The sequence below is a fragment of the Rhamphochromis longiceps genome, linkage group LG5 (genome assembly GCF_057381845.1).
Source record: "Rhamphochromis longiceps isolate RC_006_pf linkage group LG5, R_longiceps_female_GT1.1, whole genome shotgun sequence".
NCBI lineage: Eukaryota > Metazoa > Chordata > Actinopteri > Cichliformes > Cichlidae > Rhamphochromis > Rhamphochromis longiceps.
The window spans coordinates 26829186-26851015 of NC_140561.1; the positions used below are offsets into that span (position 1 = coordinate 26829186).

Sequence of the window (21830 nt, forward strand, 5' to 3'; positions counted from 1 at the left end):
AGCTAGAATGAGCTAGATTGCGGTTCAGCAAATTTTTAAACTCATAATCATGATGACTTACTTTGTAATGAGCGCACATCCCCCTAGAGGTGAGGAGTTAACTATAGGGGGCAAGGCTATAATAGTGGCATAATGGCACAATTTTGGAAGACGTGTAATGCTTCCCTCGGATTCTAAAACAACGTTTGATTTATGATCATTTGTTCAAGTGCAGTGAGGTATGTTGGCATAAAATTCTACTTAGACCTTCAAACCAGTGAGTAACTGAATGGAAGTAGCTGATGAGGTCTAGCACTGCTTCCAGTTCGCTGACTTTCCCTGGCTTGTTAGATTGTTTATGCCGCGCTACTACCTCTACTTTACTGAGTTACACTGATTTCTGTCTAGAGTCTAAATTATAAGGACACTTGCTGTGTAAACATGTAGCCATTGTTGTCCCTGCTTAGCTTGCAGAACAACTCCAAGAGTAATAGCTGCTGAGGATGTGAGCTGAGCACAGAGGGCTGTAGCTCAGAGTGGTTCAGGCCTTTTTTTTAATACTGTATTTTCTGAGCTAATTGTGCCTGTGGGATGTGCGATATCTTGTTTTGTCTTCTTTTTTTCTGTAATTAAAATGCATGTATGAGATTTTGGTGACTGGGTTAATGTCTGTAATTTTGCTTTATGAATTATAACTACTCTTGTATTGCTGATTCAAGAAAACTAAATATAGTCCCTGAGAAGTGCTGCGATGAAATTCCAACAATCGGTATCATTATCATTCTGCAAACACAAAGACATTTATTTTAATTTAGGGTGACCCAGCTTCATATTCTCACGGTAGCAAGTAGGAGAAAAAAGAAGATCACTCAGGCCTGTCATCCTTTGTCTTGCAGAGTCTCATGACTGATTTAAGCTGGAGCTCATATACCTGCGAGGGATAATAAATAATGTAGATGTATCATGAAATTATTGGAGTAGAAGCTGTTCTTTGCATTGCAAAATGTGTGGTAGTCTAAACCTTTTGTGCAGTACCCAAACATCCTCTCTGATTTCCGCTTATTTTCAGTAGGTTTAAAGCTGAAAGGTGAAAATGATACTCCCGCAGTAAGTAGGGTTTATAAAAGGACCTTTGTTTGAATTGAGGGAAAAAAAATAATTCATATGTTGGAGGGGGAGCGAGTGGGCTAATGTCTACACTTTGCTGAGAATATAAATAAAGCCATTTATTTTCACACAATACATTTCAGGAAAAATTCCACTTTAAAACCAGACTGCAAAGGACCAGTTTATCAGTCATCCATGAGAACACGAGCATCTTTAGTGCTATCCATTAGCCACTTTGCTGACGTCACCAATCTTGTATTAATTTGAGTGAGTTGGGACTCACAACAAGATGGACTTCTTATTGATCGCTTAATGCATGTATCTGTGAGGTGTAGTGGAGACGGAATAACTCGAGTCTGTGACGGGGAATAGAGAACTTGTTTTTCCAAACTCTTATTTTGCCTACAGCAACTTTATTTTGAAATGAACGTAGCTGGTTTTCAGCAGCGTTCTCTTCTCCCCGGGAATCAATTTTCTGCCTCTTTATGTGAGTGCCCGCCTCGTTTCTGTTCTTAAATTCCCCTCCCCATCCATCGCTCCTAATGCTGACCACATCTCAGTTCCGAGCAGCACTTTGCTTGTGGGTGCCGTGGGGTAGTAAGGAGGGGGAGACGTGGACTGGATTACGGCTTGATTTAAAATGGCTGCTCGCTGTGCTCAAGCTTAACACTCGTCTTGGGATGTGTGGTCATGTGCAATCTTGGGAGTTTGTGGCCTAATTAGCGGTTTCGGGGTACCCAAGGCTAAAAAACTCCACTGTTGCTCTCTCATCTTCCCTCAGTTTTAATTTCTGCCACTTTTTTTCTCTCCCTCCATCTCTGCATCTACTGACTGACACACTTGTAACTACACATGGACAGATTTTCTGCTCTGCTGAGCTTTAACTGAAAGGGCACTTGGAGAGAGCCTATCCTGTGCCAAGGCAAATGCCACATTTTGCAAATTTAAATAAAGTGGTCTGGATTCATACCAAAACTTAATGAGTTGCTTAAGCCATGCTCCACAACCCCACCAAGTTTCAGGAAATGTGGTGTGTTAGTTTTTATGAAGGCTTTCTGACACACGCTAAGACAGTAAAACGCTGAAAACCCACCTCTGCCTTAGCTCTCGACCTGGCAAAGGAAAAATCCGGACAAAGAATGACTGGATCCGTGTGAATAAGCTGAGAAAATAACAGTTCGGCTCTGTGGAGGCTTCTCCGTGCAGCGTGGAGCAGATGAAAACGTGTGTTTAGTTCAGGTCAAACTTTACCGGAGCAAATCGAAAAGATAATTTGGCTAAAGGTGATGTTTACCTGTGCCAAGAAGGTCTTAGAGATGGCCCACCGGTGTCTGTTTTGCTCTGTTACCTAAATATCTCGCAATAATGGCTGAGTTCGCTCGGAGTTTGCTGGATGTATCTCTTTGGGGAGTTCATGAACCAAAGAGGAAGGCGCTTATTAAAAGTGGAGACTTTGGGTGATTGTCTGGGGAAGGTCACAAACTTTGGCTATAACCAGCCATTCTACTGCATTCATTACCCAGACACCGAAGTAGTAACAGCAGCCTAGGAAAATGTTTAGGAACTGTGGAGCGATTTAAGGCTTTTTCTTTTTTTCTTTTTTTTGGCCTTGCTTCTTTCTAAACTAGTACAAATAATTCTTGCCATTACTTAGAGTAACTGTCCTTTACTTTTCTCTTTCGTTTTGACCAGTGAATCTCCCGTGTTTTTGCACATTTATTATTTCTGTTAATACTGGTGGATTAACAGAAGAGGGCATAAGCCTGTAGGAGGTTGTTATACAAGGGTAAACAATGGATCTCAGTCCCAGGCAGCTTGGATACAAGTGATTCGCAGTGCTGATCTCTGCTGTGCGATTAAAGTCAAAATTCCTCACTGTCATTCATGCTTTTCTCTTTTTCTTCCACAATCTATATTGAAACTTTGACTAGTGTTAGAAACGAGTCTTGTTTTTTTCCCCGTACATTTTGCAACGACTCACACTGACTCTAACTGCCAGACATTTTCTGGTTTTCACACCGTAAAAATGGCACTGCATGACCAAAGGCTTAAAATAGGAGCTCTTACAAAATAATACAAGCTGGTGAAATATAATTCCAGATAACATGTCATCTGGAGTGGGGCACTGTGTGGGTGGAGATCTTTCACCTCCACCTGCAGACTGTGGCTAATGGTCTGCTTAGTCCTGACCTCATACTGTGGGGTCATCCCCGATGCACAGACAGGCAGGTAAGTGAGAGGTTTCTGCTTGTCTCACAACCTCTCTCCCCCTGAGAGGCGGCAGCCTCCTTATGCTTGTTCTGGTTTATCGCTGCACAGTGACCCACAGTCATCTCAGCCTCATACCATTTCATCCATGGACTTAGGACCCTGTGGCAGGCATCTACCAGCGCTCCCTCTGCAGTAAGAGTATGCAGGAATGATTATTTAGTGTTTGCTCTGAGGACCGTCACTAACATAAATGCATATAGCACAGATGGCGTGCCACATTAGCGTATCTATATACTTCAGCCTCAGTGCTTCATCTTCATCGCCATTTACTACTACTACTCCTGAAATGCTAATTATCCCTCAGTGTAATTTTGACTGTGATTTGAATACAATCACTCTCTCTTATATTAAAACGTCCATCACACGCAGCTGCAGGACATTTATGAGTGCTGAGGTTAGCGTCTGCGTTTCCCAGAGTTGGCTGATATGGAACAGTTGCCCTTGGACAAAGCAGAGTAATGTAGCATCACTAATCAGTGTTTCACTTTGCAGCTCTACAGAGGAGATCTGCGTTCTGCTCAACAGAGTGCTCACCATCCTCTCCTGTTTACAATTAGCAGGAGGCTTCCTTACAGTGATGCAGTGTTGGATTGCTTTCAGTGTGCACTGATACACAGAGGGCAAAACCCAGAGAGAAAACACTTGGTCTTTGTGTGGAAAAAAACAACTTAAATGTGCAGGAAAAACAACCATAAAGTGAAGAGGAAAAGGCTTTTAATCATTCGGTTTATTTATTTTAGTTATGCGCTGCCCTACTCTCTCAAACCTACTCATTATCCAGGCAATCATAAGGCTTGTAATCCTTAGCTAAATGACGTAAATTAGCTGGAAGCGTGTTATAAGAAATCTACATAAAGTATGGTACTTCCAAATTCACAATTTGCACTAAATTTATAATAAAAAAGCTAAACTCATTTAAATTGCATAGCTAGATGTATAAATACCCTGGGGCTAGAAATGCTGTCAACCTTTCCAGCACAGTTCTTTACAATACGGCATTTAAGCAACTTTTTTTTTTTTTTTTTTTTTTTTTTTTGCACCCAGATTATGTTGCTGGTCAGTTTTTAACACCTACGTTAAATTATACACATGAACCTTTGTAAAGCTTGTCATAATGTTAACAATATTTTTTCCCCCCATTTATCTCCTGTTTTGATGAGGTGAATGCACAAGAATAATGAGCATGTCTCTTCTTGGATATATGCTCTTTTAAAAAATGCTTTATTTTACATCGGCACACAGGAGGTTTAATTCTATGTGTATTTCACAATAAAGCATCTATCTGGACATGATGTTACATGTTACACTCATAAGTTTTTTGGTACAATGACTTTTTTATTTGTTTTTTTTATACAACAAATATTTAAACCACAAAGCAAAAAATTGTAACTGAATTAACTTCAGTAGCCAATGTCAACAAAGCATGAGTTTCTGTCACGTCCTTGCATTTAACAATATATTGTCTTTATTACAACACAATATAGATGAATTCAAATTGCAATTTACAGTCAATAAATGACATAAAATGGACACTAATGCGTAAAATTGTAACAGCTTCCCACTAGCATGTTGTTACGAAGCACAGAGGTGAGCTAATTCTTGTGCACTGAGCTGCTTTGGAAATAAACGGGCAGACATTTCACCGATCTCCTCGCTAGTCGTGTTAGTTGTGTAACGCTCACTTTATTCAAGAGTAGGGAAATGTAACCCAGAGTGAGTTTAATCGGCCTCGAGTGTGTAAATATGGACTGATTATTTTGGGAATTTTTCATGCTGGGGTTAAAGGTTAAGTTAAGTGTGCGGTGTAAATGCTAAGTTTGCAATGATTCATTGTCTTGCATCATCTTTTACTCACACCACACGCTGTAGCACAGCACATCTGAAATGTGTTTGAAGGTACTGTTCTCAGTATCTCTGTGGCATGCCAACAAGCTTGAGTAATGCTTTTGTAATTAATTTAAAAAAAAAAAGAGTCTATAGTTGCTTATGTGCTGACCATCCACAGATTCTTTTCAGAGTGACCAAAGCATTTGTTGGCTTGCTGGCTTTTGGCCAAATTAAAGGGGAAACTGTTAGAGCTTTTGAATTGTAAGGGAAGCTCTTCCTCGCGGGACAGAATGTATTTCTGTCCCTCTCATTCTTTACACAAGGTCCTGGAGATTATTTTTACAGACTAGGGGATGTTGTACTTATGCAGTGGCCAACACCCAAGAACAGGAAGCCACAGTTTCTATGAAAGCCCACGAGATGGAAGCAGATAGCGCCAAGGGAAAACAATATTTTGGCTGGAGCTCATTCTGGTGGCCAATTAGACCCCAATGCCTGTATGATTTAGCACTTCCTCTACCTGCTTTTATGTGTTTGGGGCTGCTGTGTGGAACACAATGACCTCTGATTAAAGATTGAGCTCAGGCTCTGAGACGGCTGTGGCGCCATTCTTATCAGATGCCTTCTTCTCAGAACTCAGCAAGACCACCTGAAATCAATGCATGTATAGTCTCACACTGACGCAGTGAGACAATGAGCATATTTAGATTTTGATTTGAATATTGTCAGTTTTGTAGAAAGCAATTCATGGCGATGGGAATGTTTCTCGGGCTCGTACCCTCGTTAACAGGCCTATTTTTTTTTTAAAAAACCACATTATACTACAGAGAGAATATTTTTATACCTTTTTTTTTAAATTTTCTTTTCAATGTCATGCACCAGGTGAGATTGGTGTAATTGTAATTTTGTTGTGCTGCCATAATGACAGAGGTCTTGGATCTTGAATCGACTTTTGGGCTTCATGTAGGCGTCTAATGGACAATCTCGTTTCAATGCTTCGTGTTTATGTGGGGTTTTAAAAGTTATTGCTTTCTATTATTAGTTCTAAAAGGCAGATGAAACTCTAAACTCTGATCTAAATTACCTGAAAATGTATAATATAGTTAATAATTTGAAGCCTAATATCGCTGAACGATTCCGTAGATAAACATTAGCGGCCCTTTGTCTTTCAAAGCACTTAGTGGGGCACATTGTTTTATGGGCAGAGACGAATGCATTGTTTGTCTTTTCCTCCACCCTCTACTGCAGACGCGGGCTGGAGGCGAAGCTGAGATCTTGAATGTTTGGGTGGAGTGAGGGGTATGAGGTCACGCTGCTAATTGCATAATGAGACGTGTCTGGGTTAAGATAATGCTTCAAAGAAACTGTTATGTAACCTAAAAGCAGCACGGACTTAAATTTAGATGAAAACGTGCAGTTTTCCTTTACGGCCGAGTTTACAGATCTCTTAATTTTATTACTTCTGGAAAAACAGTGTCATTTTCTCAGCCATTAAGCCAATCAAATAAAATCTCCCGCTACTGCTCCTCCTCCTAACCTGTCTGCTCCGCAAACAGGCGAAGTCTCCAGATTTTAGTCACACAACACATGTTTTACTGCAAACACAAAGTGGCTCGCTTCAAGGTAAATGAGATTCCAGTGTCTAGTAGTGGTTGGGCCCTCAGTGTTACCTGTCAATTAGTGTCAGTTCCTTTAACATGTCACAGGATGCTAATGGCTCTTTACAAGAAAGCGGAATAAAAAGTACTCATCTGGCTAGGTTGTGTATAGACTTTTCCTGGGTTTTAATTCTCTTTTTGTAATGATCGGATCAATGTGAAATCATGTACGACACGAGTATTTTGTTCTTTATCGCAGAAAGGGGGTGGTGGAAATTTTTTTGCCAGCTTAGTGACTTTCTTGAAAGGTCTATTGACTTACAAGACTCTCTCTCTTTTTTCCTGCCTACTCTTGTGAAGCTGTGGCTTTCTAGACTGTGACTAAAGGGACAGTAGCAGTAAATTCAGTAGACCAATTAAGGGCCAGTCAGTAACATTAATGTGCATTACTTCCAGTCACTGATCTTCAGTGTATGAGGAACCTTCTTATTTGGCTTGATTCTAAATGATTTAATTTGGCAAGTTACTTTTATAAGAGTGAGTTTATTCCAGTGTCAGCGCTGCCCTCAGAATCGCCGCTCTCCAACAGTAACTTTCCCATGGAAAAGGCAGATTGGCCGGACTTATGAACGGGCTTTCAAAGAGCCCATTCCTATCATAGTTCCATATTATGGGTTCATCACTTTCTAGCTTGTGATTATTACTTCCCTGGGGATAATGCATTTGACCTGCACTTCTCTCTCTGGAACATTTGGTTTCAGTCCCGCTAATTGGACGCAGGGAAGCCCCCCGCAGGAGAAAAGCTTTTTCTTGACACAGGTTAACTTCATTGCGTTTTTTTTTTTTTTTTCCTTTTCTTGTGATGACCATACTGCTTGATCCTTTTCGGATGAGCCAGCAAGCTTGTTCACATTTTAGAAAAGCTGACTGTTCTGAAGAAGGCAAAGCTTTTAAGAAGTCAAGCTAAACCCAAAGCACTCTGTGTCTAATTCAGTGGCAGAAAACTTGTTTGTGCTTGAGGACTGTACAAGAAATTAATTTGGCCTACAACCTCCATGGCAGATGGATAGCAGCAGAGGAAAGCCTTCGGTAGAGTCTGTTAGAGGCATAGTGGTGACTTTGGCTGTAGTTGTCGAGGATGATATATGAATGCTGATCTTCCAGACTTGGCAAGCAGCTACCATGTCGTACCAACCCAAGAAGCAGTCAGAGGAAAGCGTGTGATTGAAACTGAAAGGACAATCTCTTAATGAAACCTATGTCTTATCATGTCAGTCATCGCTAAATTCTAAAGCAACTGGCCTCCTGTTATTTTAAAAATGGGTCAGTATATGACCTGCAGCATAGATAAAAGGCAACTTCAAAATGAATCTTAAGCACTTGTATATGATGGCTAAGTTGGCCATGGATTAATGACCCGCTGGAGCTAATGTTTCATTGGATGTTTTTTTTTTTTTTTTTCTTGCTAAAATTCCAAATGATGGCAAAACAATTACTGGCTACAGGATCATATGTAGCCCAAGTCCATTTGCTGTTCTGCTACAATAACCAGGAAATAGTTCTTTTTGTAATGTGATGCACAAATGTCTGCATCACATTACAAATCACATTACCACCACCCAATGAAAGGTTTATGCCACAGCTGTACTAGTAATGAGCAAAATCATTGTTTATGGTTTGGTACGGGTTAGACAATGAGTGTGTGAGCTTATCCATGAATTTTCCAATTTACTGTTTTCCAAAAAGCAGCAAAAAAAGTAAACCACATTAGTTTTAATTGTCAAATGTTATGCTTGATTCATCTCTTACTTTCCAGAAAAGTCCAGTCTGGTGGCTTAAATTTTGTTATTAAAAATATGAATTGAGTTTAGTGAATTGTGTAATTTTAAGTTAAAAAAAAAAAAAAAAAAAAAAGTTTTTCACAAATTGAAAAAAATGTTTTCATGACCCAGCGGGCTGATATTTTGTTTAACACGGTATTTTTCAATTTCAAGTGCTAACTTTTGTAATGTGTCCAAGCATGTCTTGATGCATGCTCAATCATCAAAGTAAGGAAATTCCAAAAAGTTGATATTGTTCATTTTGTAGCGTTTTCAGTAGGAAATGCATTTTGTCAAACACCCAAGTTAACTCTTCAGTCTCAGCTGACTTGATTACAAATTTTTCTAGCTTTGGTCTTAAGGCAGGGTTGGTAGGCAGCTCAAAACGCCACGTTCAGAATGTGTCTCGTATGACGTTTCATCTTCCCTCACTCATGTTCCAATTAGTGAAGCAGTGCAGTCCATAACAGATTACAGGATGACCCCACCCTAAGCACTGACTAAGTGTGTCTGCTCTTGGAACGGTCTTCAATGTACGTATTTTACTTTCAAGGGTCAGTACTGCAGGCAGAAATGTGTGTGTGGGTGTGTCATGTGTTCCCAAGTTTAACCCATTGTGGGCAGTTTGTATGTGGAGGAAGTGGAAAAGCAGGCTCTGTTATCATAACCTGGAACACCACTGAGCCATTGGTTCAGGTATGTGGATGACACCACAGAGCAGACACGATTCCCACAAAGAGCAGGGCGATATGACCAAAAATATTTATCACAATATACATTTGAAAATTTGCGATAACGATATAACTGACGATATAATTGACACTAGACAAAATGCTTTACAACTCCACAACTTTGTTAGTGCTGTTTTTTATGTGCATTAAAGTTATATAAAAATGTAACAGTGCAAATACAAAAGGCATTTCCAGTGGAAATTGGCCGACATAAAAAAAGAGGTTATACACACACAATACGGTAATATTATGAAGCACAGTACGTATCACTTCGCGAGCCTCCTGCCTACGATAGCCGTAATGCTCCGACAATCCATCAAGCGGTGCGGGTTCGTAGCTTAGCAAAGTCGTACTAAAACATTTGACAGATTTTCGAGCGCCGTGTACCACATAAAATTGTTTCAAGGTCAGTAAACGTTTTTCAAAAAACACGGTAATAACGACGGTCTGCTAGCATGCTCTACCAAAAATAGTGCTTTGTTGTGTATCTGACGGACAAAAGCCAAACCAGTTCCACACCATTAAAGTTGCAGCATTTTTACAAACCAATTCTGGTTCATCCGTTTAGTTCAACGATCCGCTTTCGCCCTTCTCATTCTCCGTCGCCACCATGCTTTTTCCGTCATGTGCGTATGAAAACAAAGGCACTGCGCATGCACGTTTTACCCAGATTCTATCGCGATATTTCATTTTCTTGTCATTGCCCAACATTATACAGGTATTACTGTGAATGGTATGATATGGTCCAGCCCTATTCCCACAGACACAGCAGTCAGGGAACAGAGTAACATCATATCAAAAAATGCCCTGAATAAATGTGGTTATCCCAGTTGGACATTTGTCAAAGCTGGAAAGGCATCTAAAGAATGCTCCAGGCAATCCAGCAGAGAAGGACAACCGCTGCCTAAGCGAAAACCTTTAGTGTGATCCCTTATGTGTGGGAGTATCGGAACAACTGAGACGCTTTTTCTAAAAACACCACATCTCTGTGGCTTTCAAACCCCAAAACATGCTATACCAAAAATTGGTGCACTCCAAGGATCGGGTCTCCCGACACAAACCGAGTAATACAGTGTACGCGGTTAAGTGCCAGGAGGATTGCCGTGAATTATACATCGGGGAAACCAAACAACCTCTGGCTAAGAGGATGGTGGAGCACAGAAGAGCTACCTTATCAGTCCAGGACTCCGCAGTCTTATTACACCTAATGTCCAGTGGCCACTCTTTCAGTATTGAGGATGTAGATATCCTGGATAGGGAGGATCACTGGTTTGAGCAGGGAGTCAAGGAAGCCATTAACTGAGGAGGGGGCCTAAGGGTACATCTTTTACCATCTTACAATGCTGTGATTGCAACTATTTCCTAACATTCTGTGAATGGCACTCTGGGCCATTGATCAGTGGTCATGACAATTTGCATATTAATGATCATAAAATTGAATTCAGCTCATTGTTAGTCAGTGGTGCTAGTTTTTGGTCGTTATGTTAAAGTACTGTTTATAAGGTTGGAGAAACCTGCAGTCACCTGAAACTGAGTAAGTCATTTGAATGAGTGATGAAATATTTCTCTCACAGAGGGGAAAAAAATGTTTACTGTGTCTGTTAGTTGAATATTTTCAAATGCTTTCTAGGGGGTAGCAGCACAATTTAACTTTGTCTTATCTGCTAAAATGCATTTCTACAGTTAATTAGATCATTTTAAGACTGTAAGTTGTTACTTTTACAGTGTTATTGTTAAAATGTAAATCTATTTAACATGGAAACCAAGTATAGAGTTGAATGAATTATTTATGTGGGCACATACACAATTGAATTTGGTTTATTTCATAATAAAGCTTCTATTACAAGTAAATGTTACATTTCACATTACTTTTATACATTTTAAAACACTGCATATATTGAACTTACAGAAATCTAATAGCTGTGAACGTATCATGAGAAGGAACCAAACCTGGTATGATTTAATCTGTAATAAAAAATGTAATTGCTTGCTTGCTTAATTTACTTTTATTTGCTTTTTGATTACTTTTTTCTTCCTTTTGACAAGCTTGAAAAAAAAAATCCTCCTCTGTAGCGTCTGAAGAATCTTAACATTTGAACATTTAAAATTCAGATTAAAATAACGCAGCCCTGTGATGTTCAATTACCAGTTGCAAATGTTGTTGTTGCACTAATCTGTTATAAAACGACTCAACTTTTATATTAGTTTTTTACATGGAGATCTTCAGAGTCTGCATGTACCAACATGTACAACTATCACCTGCATTAAATACGGTGCATGTAAATAGGGCTGTTCGATATAACGATATATATTGGATGACGATATAAAAACGTCTATCGTTTCATTTTACGCTATCGTTTGTTTCGTGGTGTCGTAAAATAAACTGTTTACGGCATCGTTTTGATGGTCACTGTATTAATTTCTTAAAGTTCTCTCTTTCTCTTATATTAAATATAACCACACTATGGACGGACAAGCGCCTGTTTATATGGGTTGTCGTTAGTAACAATGACGGTAAAACCATCGCGTGGCTCCACTGTCCGCTTGTTTGTTTTCCACATAAACCTTTCACAATAAAACTCAAGATCCTATTGAGACTTTTCAAAATAAACTGAATCACGTGAAAGAGTATGCAGTTTATGGATGAGATGGAGGAAAAAAAAAAAAAGAGCCGTCAGGTGATAAAAAATAAACCTTAAACTTTGAAAGAAAATGGCGACCGTTACAACTTATGTCTAAAAAGGTCTCGTTTCATGCATCGGTTAAAACACTCGAATCCAGGTAAAGGACGCCCAGCTGGAAAAACTTCACTCAAGTCGAGCTGACCGAGATTCACAGAATTGACAGAAAATGTTACATTTTTGTGATTTATATCGTTGTCAGGACGATAAATGTCTTATATCGCGATATGAGATTTTTGTCATATCGCACAGCCCTACATATAAACGCAAAATAAAAATCTGGTGATCATTTGTGAAAATGTAAACTAAAGTTTAAAGATGCATGCTTTGTTGGTGATTCTTTTTTTCCCCCTTCTTCCTGGAGGCCCAATTGTTGCCATATTGTATTAGCTTTCTGAGGCTTTAATTCTCCTAGTTGAGCCAGTGCCACTACAGTACTGTGAACAGAGACATTTTTGGTGTACTTGCTTTCCTCTACCTCTTTGTTCATCACAGAATTGACAAGGTCAAGCAAATGCACATTTAATTTGGTGAAGTGTAACTGAAGACTCACTCATGCTTCACCCTCTACGTACCCCCACAGTGACCCCCAGACGCCTTTTTTTTTTTCTTCTTTTTTTTCATTCTCGCCAACTGCACTGATATACAAGTACTAGATCTCACTAAGAAGTGGATATTGGTTGAGAACGCTGAGAAAAATGTTTTAAAAGTGGGTAGGCCGACTGCAATTATTTTCTTGTTTTGCAATTCCTGGGTTGACTGTTCTTATTCACGTATTTCTTCACTTTTCTTTGAAGCATCCCGACGTCCACTGAGGGCATTATGGTTTGTACCTTCATGGTTCACTGATAATTGAGTCGTCTTATGCAGATTAGCCAGTAAAGGATTCTGAAAAGAAACTCCTTTTGAGAGTACAGGAAATAGAAATCTTAATTGTTGCAACTAATGATTCACTTTCATAAACACCTTTCCAGTTACCTGAAAGTTTCCATTATATGTCTGGGTAAGACATCTGTGGACGTATTGAAACTTCTAAGAGTACCAGTTTTTATTCATTACATTTCTCTTGTTGAACACCAGCAAAAAGGACTCTGTCTCCGCTTGAAATGTTGTTTCACTGTGGTGTAACATTGGTAGTTTTGGCAGCATGACCCCATTTAGACTGGAACAGTCAGTCACCAAAATTGGCTGCCCCAGTTTTGCCAGAATGAGTTTCCTCACTTTGATTGTAGTTGCATGCTGTCTGATACAGTTTCAAATGTATTCAGACTCATTTGCAATCAGAGCTTTATGGTAGATCTTCCCCTCTGTTCTTTCTTTCAAAGAAGCCTCTTGTGCAATGTGGGATTTATATACCAAATCCCACATTGCATAGAAAATAAAGGTGTTAGGCCGAGCCCCACTGTAGCAAATCCAAGAAATGACAATGAACTGCAGACCGTTCCTGGCAGCTTATAGTTGGTGCAGTGGGAGTTTGTATCTTAATTGCTAAACACTCACAATCAGCATCATTCAGTAAACTGAATTGTTTTTTTTTTTTTTGTTTTGTTTTGTTTTGTTTTTTTTGCCCCCCACCCTTCCCTCAGTTGTTTCAGCTTTTGCTCTGAACTCGCTCTCTCTTTCCTTCATCACATCACATCCCAGCCATTAGGTCACAGAGCTGCCAGGAAGCATGTAAGGAGATCTGCCTGACACAGGGAAAGTGGAACAAAGGGATAAAGTCTGTCGGTTTGTTTTATGCAAAGGAGCTCCGGCTTAGCAGTTTACTGAAGATAGGACTGTAAAATGCACGTAGTGTGACAGACTAGTGCTTTTTACTTGCCGTGCCTAAAAGTTCATTTTTAATATAGAAACCCTTAAACGCTCTACATCCTCAGCGAGGGCCCCATCCAGGCTTCAAAAGCTATGTATAATTAGATTAACCTCACTGTGAATCAGTATCTTAATTTGAAGGTTAAAAAAAACAAACATGTATATATACATGAGCTGTGCTGATGACACCATTCTGTAAATGGCAATATTGAGCAAGTCCATTGGCTGGTCCATAACCTTTTAGTTATTTGGTAATGATATACTTTATGTTTTAGCTTCAGTTAGTTTAATATGTTGCCAAAATAATCTAGTTTAACGTGTACACCATGTGCACGATTTTACTGTGTTGGGTCTAATCTCACACAGTACGATATTGCATTAAACAACGTTAATGTTACCACGCCATTATTTTGTGAGGACACAAGAAAAAAAAGAAATCATCCTTGGCAGCCGTTGTCTGATTAGCGACTCAGTCTGTTCCTTTGGCTTGTCTGAACATCATACAAGCCGTGAGCTCATCGCTTGTCTAACCTGGACATTTGATACTCCTGAGTGCTGCAGCATGTGCGGCTCCACCCTCTGGAGTGTTATCAGCATATTGAAACTGACAGCAGGAGCGTTGTTCGAAATGTTATCCGATGCGCCTGCATTCACTGAACAGATTAGGCAGCACACACATAGGATGATCTTCTTTTGCGCTTCTCCATCTATACAACCGCTGTGACCCTCCTTACTGCTGACACTGTGCCTTCTATCTTCTGGCCATGTTTTGTTGTCAGTGGTACTCATGCATATGGACTGATCGGCGTAGATTTTTGCAAGTGCTAGTGTGCCAATTCTGGGAGGTCTGCCAGCCGGCATACAGCATGCGTGCTTTCACTGCAGGGGACAAAACGGAAATGACAAGGCAATCGCCATTCTGTCAGCATTGCCATGGTAGCACAGGCACGGCTGTTTATCCCAAGGTTAATGGGATGACGCCTGGAACTGAAAGTGCCAGATTGAGAGAAACATGTGCCTGTTTTACTTAAAAACAAGTAGATAGCAGAGAGCAGAGTCACATCACACAGAGCTAAGCCCGGAACAGCTCGGATTAACAAAAATGAGCGAAGAATGTTATAGGCCTCACCCATCTTAATTCTAGCGAAGATTGTAAGTAGCCCGATGAAGGCTTGATTACATAAAATCCATATTTAGAGGTGATGTTTTAGCAGTAAGCCTGCATTTTAACCCATCAGGAAAAAATGTCGGCATATAGACATTTTAGCATTAAACCTGCAGGAATAAAAATAGTTTTACCTTGGTGAGGCTTTTTCAGCATGTTTCGAGCTGATTGCTGTTCGGCTATTTATTCTTTCTTGTCAGAGGTTTTGTTTGCTGCTGTGTGCATTGAATTTTCTGAACCAAGATTACACCTTATAATAACCTATAATCATTAGTTAATTGTTAAGCAGTTATTGCATACAATATGCCCCCTAAGAATGCAGTGTGTTGCAAGTCCCTCAAAGACACCAAACTGCATAAATGAGCCACTTGTCACTCATCACCATCCCTTTTCTTGCAAAGAATTAGAAATAGCTGACTAAATAAAACATTTTTTTTGATGATTTAGCTGCTACTTTCTTTCTTTCTTTCTTTCTTTCTTTCTTTCTTTCTTTCTTTTTTTTAACCATATGATCACATTTGTGAGCTTTTGTTTTGATACCACTGGGTATTTATTAATTTAGTATCAGCGCAGCATCTGAGCAGCGTCTAGCTTATTCTGTAGAACTGAAGAACTTGATATTTCTAACTTGCAACTGGTCTCGAAAAGTCACACAACCATGCTTCTAATCACGCCTGCAGTTACCAGCTGAACTGCCATTTAGTTTCATTCTTTGCCCCTTCTTGAATCCCACGGCGAACTGTAAATGTGAGCGGTGATTCATAGCTGTTGAACCATGCTGTGATTTTCCGTTTAAGCTGGAGATATTCCTGAGATAGGAGCTTTTACATAAGCGCAAGTCATTTATTTTTGTTTGCCAAATATATGCTCATAAAATCCAGCATACTCATTGAACTACCTGACGGCACAAAAGATTTTCAGTAGAATAAATGTGACATGTAGCATATTGCAGGAGCTCTTCTCACAGAGCCACGTACTCAGTGTAGTTGAAAATACCTATAGTGTGTAATGTTTCAGATAAATCATTTCACCGCATTTTGGAACCAGTACCTTTTTTTTAATTTCTTCACCTCAGCCTTATAGAGAGGCAAGGCTGCAATGAGAAAGGCTTAACCGCTAGGATTATAGTCATTCTGATGGATGGTGATGAGACAGATTAATCGACTGCTGTGTAACCCGCACTTATCTGATTTTAGCACTGCTCCTCCCTTTCTCTTCTTGAAAGGCTGAATTATTTCTCTTGCAGTAAATGGGATGTAATGTTTGTTTCACTGGAAAATTAGCAAAAGATTACACAGTTTTACACTTCAAATGAAAGAAACCTGTGAAACAACAGTCAATCCAATGTGCTAGTTTAATAACATTTACACCTGAACTTTATGACTGAATATCATATTGCTTACCAACAATAATTCAAAGTTGTTTTTATATTCCGTGACTTACTCATTTTGAAATATGTTATCAAGGTCTGTGAAGCCTTGTGGATCTCAGTAACATCTGAAATTTGTTGTCGTTTGAAACGATTCACTAAAGGGGGAGAACGGGAAAGCAAGAGAATGAGGATTGAAATTGCCCACTGCAGAACCAGAGCAGTTTTTAGGGTGATGGATTTTTTATTTAATTTTTTTTTATCTGTAGCTTTGCTAGCCCCCATAGCTCGCTTTTATCAGTTAGGGAAATGGTAAGCATTCAGAGCAGTTGGAGACATTTCAGACCGCTGTGCCAAAGAAAACATACATTTTCTGCAAACACAAATGAGACTGAAGCAAGTCGTAGCAAACTGTACGACTACCTCAAATGTGTACTTGTGTAATTGTGTGTGTAATGTGTAATTTTATCAGCAACATTGGTAACCAAACAAATTTTCAATCTGAAAACCATTTATAATTACACCTCTGCAGACAACCACAGTTGATTTTAAAATCAAACAGCCAAGATGTGATTGAACTGTAGATTTTCAGCTTTAACTTAAGAGGTTTAAACAAAATATTGCTGTAACTATTTAGAAATTGCATGGTACAATTTTCATACATTTCCATTTCCGGCAGCTTAAATGGACAAAATTATACCGTTTAAATGTAGGAATTGTTTTTAATACTTGGATGAAAATTCTTAGCTTTCAGTGACTGTCAGTGAACCTCCTTGAGATGCTCTGTTAGGCTTTCACTGCAGTCACCTTCAGTTGATGGTTGTTTGAACATCTCTCTGCCTTCAACTTGTCTTCACTAACTGAAAAGCGAGCTCTGTTGGGTTGACATCACGTGACTGACTTGGCTGCTGAAGAATATCATGACTTTTTTTATGCACCGAGAAGCTCTTGGGTTGGTTTTGCAGTGTCCTTTGGGTCTTATCCATTTACCCCATGAAGCTCTGTCCAATCAGTTTTTGTAGCTTTTGGATGAATCTGAGCAGAGAGCATAGCCCTGTACACTTCAGAATTCATCCTTCTACTTCTGTTAACAGACTGGTTTTGTTGGCAGTCATGCATGCCAGTGCCATAACATTGCCTCCAATATGATTGACAGATTGATGTGTTATGCTTTCAATCATGAGCTGTTCTTTTGCTTCTTTTCTCTTCCTATCATTCTGACAGAAGCTACAAGTTGTCTAAGTCTAATCTGTCCTTCCTGTTCTTGAGTGTAACCAGTGGTTTGCACCTTCTTGGAAGTGATTGTTAGAATTTTGAATGAGATTACCTACTTGAAAGGATGTCTTGATTTAGATTGAGTTAGATGGATTTTCTTTAACCAGTGAAATAATTTCTTGATTCTAAGCATTAGGGGTTTTTTTGGTTTTTTGGTTTTTTTGTTTTTTTAAATGAAGCAATATGAGAATCCAACTGCTTAGTGATCCCGAGGATGTTTTTGCTGTGGTTGCTGTATAAAATCACTTTGAATTGCTAGATATTTGGTGGTTTGCCTTAGTAACAAGCAGCTTTTTACGTTATAGGAAGCAGTTGTTTCATTGTTGTTGGGGAATTTAATAGATTACAGAACTTTCATTTAAAAATTAGCTTTTTAAAAAGATTGGTCTCGATACACTTTCCATTTAGATAGCAAGGTAGTAACTACCTTAAAATACAAGTTAAACATGATAAGGGAAAAATGTACATTTTTATATAAAGGCTTAACAAACTTCTGTGCACGTAACATTGTATTGCATCATGGTCGACATTTGCTCCCATTTTATGCAAATCCTTTCGGGATTTATGTTTGGCAAGCAGCTTTCACTTGCTTCATAGTATTACTGGTTTTTCATAATGGAGTCCTCTTTCATTTTATGAAATATTAGGCTTGATATTGGTACAAATATATTGGTGAGTCTACAATCATGACTGATAAATATAATCCCGCTCTATAGATGTACTCATTAGTTAGAAATGTAGCTCCAATCCATTTAAATATTTCACTATTATTCAGACCTTATTATTCTATACTCTTGTAGGTGGTCTTGTGAATTTGGTGGACAAATCAAAGATATTTCCTTGATTTTAGTGCACTTTTAAGAACCTGGCCCTTTTTATTTGAGCGATTAATAAAGCAACTTCTCTTTCTGGATCTGCACACACTCCAAGTGCATATTTGTCCTCTGGTCGATATGTTAAAACACTGATTATTTCCAAATAATCTTAAATGTCACACTATCATTTTAAGAGACTTGAGCGCAGCCAATGAGGCTGTGCTCAAGGTATTTCAATGCAGCAAGCCCTAAAGCCACCCTTGATTCGGCGTCTTCTCATGAAGGGGAGCTCTTATATCTTTTTCATAAGCCTGTAGCAAAGTTGCCCTATGTCTGTGGGGAATGGGATCATGAATATTGTGTTAACCCAGAAAAGTTAAAATCCATGCATGCTTCCTTGTTCCCTTGATCCCCTCAGCTTTTGTTGTTGCATTGGCCAATTGTACCCGAGAAGAGATCAAGGGGACCCCTGTTGGTTGTGGATTATTCCTTTGTAGCGCCGCCACTGTAGGGGATAGAGGATTAGAAAAGTGCAGACAGTGGATGATGATGTTACAGGAAGTTCGTTTTCAGCACACACAGCAGATTAATGGTTAATCTGAAGTATTTTCTGTTGAATATGTTTAAATATTTGTTGTAGGTCCCCCCCCCCCTATTTTCTTCTATATTTTGCTTTGTTTTAAGGATGGAAGGAGAGATGGGTGCCCATCAATTCTGTGCCCACTGTAGGCTCAATTTCAATTAGTGCAGCACGATGGGATTATGCTTCCTATGGATATGTATATCATATACATAGACAATTAAGACTGGAATTGCCTTTACCCAGATGATGAATTTTCATAATGTTTACATGTTTTCCCTGCAGTGGGAGGGTGGGGTGCGAACAGATTTAGAAGACACTGCAGCTCAGTGAATATAGCACAGAACTCTTATTGCTGCTGTTCCAGTAATATTGTCAGGGTTTCTATGTGTGTGTCAGAGCCAGTATGCTTAGACAGATGTGATTTCTAGGGGCTAGTGTGCATTGTGCATAATCATCATACATCTTGTGTCTTTTATTTCTGCAGGAAGCCATGGACCTCGAGGCTGGGCAGCCTTATACCCAGAATGTGCCGGAAACAACCAATCACCTGTGGACATTGCAGATGAACAAGCTCAGATTTCTCAGGAGTACCTGAAGCTGGAGCTTGACAAGTTCAACACAGAGTCCTCCAACCAGACCACGATGAAGAACACTGGAAAGACAGGTTTGCAGTAGAGAATTTGTTTATCCCTCATTCGAAAAGCAGTGCAGCAGCAATACCAATCATCTTTAATTTCCACGACTGCTATTTTGAGACATGACATGTGATGGTTACACAGTCAGGGAAAAAACGATTTGAACCCCAGCTGATTTTGTAAGTTTGCCCACTAACAAAGAAATGATCAGTCTATGATTTCAGATGTGGGTTTATTTAAACAATAACCATAAAATCCAGAAAAATGCATTTCAGAAAGGTTATAAATTAATTTGCATTTGCATGAATGAAATAAGTATTTGCAAAACATGCTTTAGTACTTGGTGGAAAAACAATTGTTGGTAATCATAGAGGTCAGACCAGTCTTATAGTTGGTCACAAGTCTTGCACACATCTCAGGGGGGATTTTGTCCCATTCCTCTTTGCAGATCCTCTCCAGGTCATTAATGTTTTGTGGCGTGTTTGACAACTCGAACCGTCAGCCCCCTCCACAGATTTTTGATGGGGCAATCGTGGCTCAAGAGTTGGCAGTTTGTCTTGTAATCGGAAGGTTGCCGGTTCGAGCCCCAGCTCCGACAGTCTTGGTTGTTGTGGCAAGACACTTCACCCGTTGCCTACTGGTGGTGGTCAGAGGGCCCGGTGGCGCCAGTGTCCGGCAGCCTCGCCTCTGTCATTGCGCCCCAGGGTGGCGGTGGCTACAATGTAGCTTGCCATCACCAGTGTGTGAATGTGTCTGTGAATGGGTGGATGACTGAATGTAGTGTAAAGCGCTTTGTGGTCCATGGGGACTAAGTAAAGCGCTGTACAAATACAGGCCATTTACCTTTTACCATATTAAGGTCTGGGGACTGACTTGGCCACTACAAGACCTTAATATGCTTCTTCTTGAGCCAATCTTTTGTTGCCTTGGCCATGTGTCACTGTCATGGTGGAATACTGACCCACGACCCATTTACAATGCCTTGGCTGAGGGAAGGAGGTTCTCACTCAAGAGCTGACATGGCCCCATCCATTCTCTCTTTGATGTGGTGCAGTTGTCCTGTCCCCTTGGCAGAAAAACACCCCCAAAGCACAATGTTTCCACCTCCGTGTTCGACGGTGGGTACTGTGTTCTTGGAGTCATATGCAGCTTTCTTCCTCCTCCAAACACAGCAAGTTGAGTTGAGGCCAAAATAGCTCGATTTTGGTCTCATCTGACCACAACAATTTCACCCAGTCCTCCTCTGAATCATCAAGATGTTCAGTGGAAAACTTCAAACAGGCTTGTACACGTGCTTTGTTGAGCAGGGGGACTGTGCGGGCACTGCACGATTTCAGTCCTTCTCGGTGTAGTGTGTTGGTGACTATGGTCCCAGCAGCCTTGAGATCATTGACAAGCTCCTCCCAAGTAGTTCTGGCCTGGTTCCTCACCGTTCTCATTATCATTGAAACGTGTGAGATCTTGCATGGAGCTCCAGACTGAGGGAGATCGGCAATTATTTTATGGTTCTTCCATCTGCGAATAATCACGCCATCTGTTTTCACCTTCTCACCCAGCTGCTTTGTGATGGTCTTGTAGCCCATTCCAGCCTTGCGTTGGTTCACAATCTTGTCCCTGACATGCTTGGAATGCTCTCTGGCCTTGGCCATGGTGCAGAGTTTGGAATCTAGATAGAATGATTGCTTCTATGGACTGCTGTCTTTTATACAGGTAACGAGTTGCGAAGGTTCCCAATGTCAGCTCGTTACCTGTACAAAATACACCTGGGAGCCATAAATCTTGCTGATTGATCAAATACTTATTTTGTTCAACTTTTTGAAATGCATTTTTCTGGATTTTTTTTTTTGGGGGGGGGGTATTGTTCCTGTCGCTCACTGTTCAAATAAACCTTCCATTGAAATTCTAGACTGACCTACAAAATCAGCTGGAGTTGAAATAATTGAATCCCTAACTATATACAGTGGCTTGCAGATTTTGGTACCCTTGGTTAAAATTTCTCTTCCCGTGAATACACAAAGTGAGTAATAGATGACCTGATTTTCAAACCAGATACATTTCTTTGATAATTTGAGCAGGATTATTTACCGTAATTGTCGGGCTATAAGCCGCTACTTTTTGCACAAGCTTTGGACCCTGCGGCTTTTAGTCAGGTGCGGCTTTTC

General features: G+C 39.9%; 1 protein-coding gene across 1 annotated transcript in view; it reads left to right on the top strand.

The window, feature by feature from the left end:
* Positions 1-21830, top strand: part of ca16b (carbonic anhydrase XVI b) — a 108955-nt gene that overhangs the window by 36133 nt on the left and 50992 nt on the right. Inside the window, exon 3 of the mRNA XM_085406979.1 lies at positions 19518-19697. Within this exon, the coding sequence (XP_085263105.1) occupies positions 19518-19697 (180 nt within the window). The remainder of the gene's footprint in view (positions 1-19517; positions 19698-21830) is intronic.